Source organism: Loxodonta africana, chromosome 7, assembly GCF_030014295.1.
Source record: "Loxodonta africana isolate mLoxAfr1 chromosome 7, mLoxAfr1.hap2, whole genome shotgun sequence".
In the NCBI taxonomy this organism is placed as follows: domain Eukaryota; kingdom Metazoa; phylum Chordata; class Mammalia; order Proboscidea; family Elephantidae; genus Loxodonta; species Loxodonta africana.
This window is the reverse complement of record NC_087348.1, coordinates 40,061,108-40,063,678: the sequence shown is the minus strand read 5'-3', so window position 1 is coordinate 40,063,678 and position 2,571 is coordinate 40,061,108. Positions and strand designations below refer to the sequence as shown.

The window sequence follows — 2,571 nt, the reverse complement described above, 5'->3', positions numbered from 1 at the left end:
GCTCACAGTAACCAGCTGGGCTACATGCTCCCCTCCCCTCCCCGATAACTAAAGTTCAAAGGATGACTAATTTATCCATAAGCAGCTGACTTGCCAATCTATGATCTTCAAGAAAGAGCTAAAAATTTCTACTCTATCCAGTGCTCAGTCCAGAAAAGGCCCACGATTGGGGGCTGTCACACTGCTACTTACATTGATTTTCCAAGCCTTTTAAGCTGAAGTCCAGATGGGCAGGGGATGAGCCTCTGTGTTAAACACATATTTGTCAAGACTGAGAAAGTCCATGTCATCAGAAAAGAGAAGATACATGTATTTCAGTGTTTCTCCCAGAAAGAAGCTTTGCATACTGTCACACGCAACTGGCTTCTGAACATTATAGATGGAAGAATAGCCACCTGAAGGAATGCGGGAATACTTGTTAAAGCACTGCAGGATCTCCCAGCCCCAATCCTGGTACTTCTTGTCCCCAGTGAACCGGTACAGATAGAACAGGCTCTCCACAGTCTCTGGTCGCAGCACATTGAAATTGTCTTGAGGACGGACCCTCATATCCTTATGGATAACTCTGGGGTTAATGTGGAAGTACACATTTTCTGGGCTCAGCCCAGACTTAAACTGATGATACATCTGGTAACAGGTCTCCATAAGAGCTTTAGCTAGCTCCATATGATCATTGGTCAGTCCATGGTGTACACCCAGAGCCAGAGTCCCAGGCAAAAAGCACACATAATGATCCATCTTGGCTTCGAACCTACCACCGACAAGTTCCCCCACAAAAGTCAGGTTTCTGACCCTAGACTGCCGAAGCAGGTGCTTTTTTACTCCTTCGATGGCTTCAATGTAGTCTTCTAACAACTGACTTTCTTTCTTTCCTCCTTGGATCCACTGCTTCAGCAGACACTCGTAGTAGCTGTCAGTATTCGCTCCAAGAGTGAAGGCATTCACTAAGGTGAAGAAGCCACTTCTGGTATTGACATGCATGGGCACCAGTCCATCATTCTTCCCAGGCAGGGAATGGATATGCTTCATCACTTCCCTCACTGCCTCCTGAAATGTTTCATCTCCAGTGAGACGAGATAGCTCTCTGAACTCCAACTGAATGCTCGTCACTGCTGCCACTGGACTGAAGAGTTCATGTGGGTCGGTTACACCAGTGCCAATGTTTACATGAGAGTATGGAATCTTGGAGGGAGTTCTGAAAGCCGGCATTAGCCGATGTCCAAGATCTTTCGCTTTTTCCAAAAAGAGGCTATCTCCAGATAAGTGGTAAGTACTCAGAAGTCCACCCAAAATACGAATAGTGATCTCAAAGAGATTTACCTCTACATTTTTATCAAAGTGTAATTCCTCTAACACCCATTTCTTGGCTTCTTCAAATTCATTTTGTAGCCCCATAATCCACATGGTGTCCAGAGCATCAATTAGAGTCAGGCCAAGACCACCAAAACCAAATACCTCATTGAATGATTCGGAGAGGGGCTTGAGCTCATCGTGGCCCCAAGCAAATGCCCTGTATCCTTTCCATGCATGAGAGAAAGCATCTATCACAGCTTTCCGGCGTTCATTTGGAGAAGCCAGTTTTTTCGGCGGAATTTTGACTGCCACTGATGAGGGCGGAATCACTGATCTCCTGAAGCTAAGAAGCTTTCTCAGAACTTTACCTTCCTTGTGACCTTGGCTAGCCTCTTCCTCCCTCTTCTTGGTATCATTCTGCATTCTATTCTTCAGGTCTTTCTGGAGACCTCTGATCTGCAAGCTGAGCTGCCTCTTTCGGAAATGTCTTCCAAGTATCTGAGGTAAAATATCTAGGAAACCTCCCAGATTACCATCTGCTTTCTGGGGAGCTATTAGGGCAGGTGTTTTTACAGGTTTCAATCCTGAGATTTCTGGTTCCATCTTCTGGTCCTCGGAGGATGTGCCAGTCAGGGCTTTCCGGTGGTCTTTTACACTGCTGTGCAAAAGGACTTCACACCCAGTCAGCAAGGCCAGGAGGAAAACAATTACATTTCTCCCAAACCATGACAGTAACGTCCCTCTCCCCCCATACAAGAGCCGCAGCTGCCACAGGCTGTCCGCGTAGCTCTCCCCAAGGCTCGAGGTCAGCGAGGTCATGTCCCCAGGCCGAGGTGGGTCCTTGGCGGTGGCCAGCGGGAGTGGCTCTGCGGGCTCTTAGAGGTTAAGCGCTCAACTTCCTGGTTTCACTCCATAAAAGCAGCGGCCCAGGCCTGGCCCATCCGTAGGGCTGCGCTGCGCCTGCGCCTCTGAGTTTCCGTTTGGCCAATTTTTGAAGTCCGGGCAAGTTTAATTACTTGTTTCGTAGCCATTGTGCATGACCTGGCCCTAAGGTTTAATAGCACTGGATGGCACTTCCTGTTCTGGGAATGTTTTTTGCAGTGAGTTAATGAAGAATAGCCCCAGGGCCTTCCTCTACGCAGCGATACTTTAATTAAACTCCAAGGAGCTCTACTGCAGTGGCTCTCTAACTTTAGCTTGGAAATCACCTGAGAGCTTATTAAAACACAGACCGCAGGGTCCCACACGCAGAGACTCTGATTCAGCAGATAGGAGACA

General features: G+C 47.7%; 1 protein-coding gene across 1 annotated transcript; it reads right to left on the bottom strand.

The window, feature by feature from the left end:
* Positions 1-210: 210 nt before the first annotated feature.
* Positions 211-1,683, bottom strand: LOC100670902 (endoplasmic reticulum mannosyl-oligosaccharide 1,2-alpha-mannosidase-like). The gene has a single exon (XM_003412118.4). The coding sequence runs from the start codon at positions 1,402-1,404 to the stop codon at positions 211-213; it is 1,194 nt and encodes a 397-aa protein (XP_003412166.3). The 5' UTR covers positions 1,405-1,683.
* Positions 1,684-2,571: the final 888 nt, after the last annotated feature.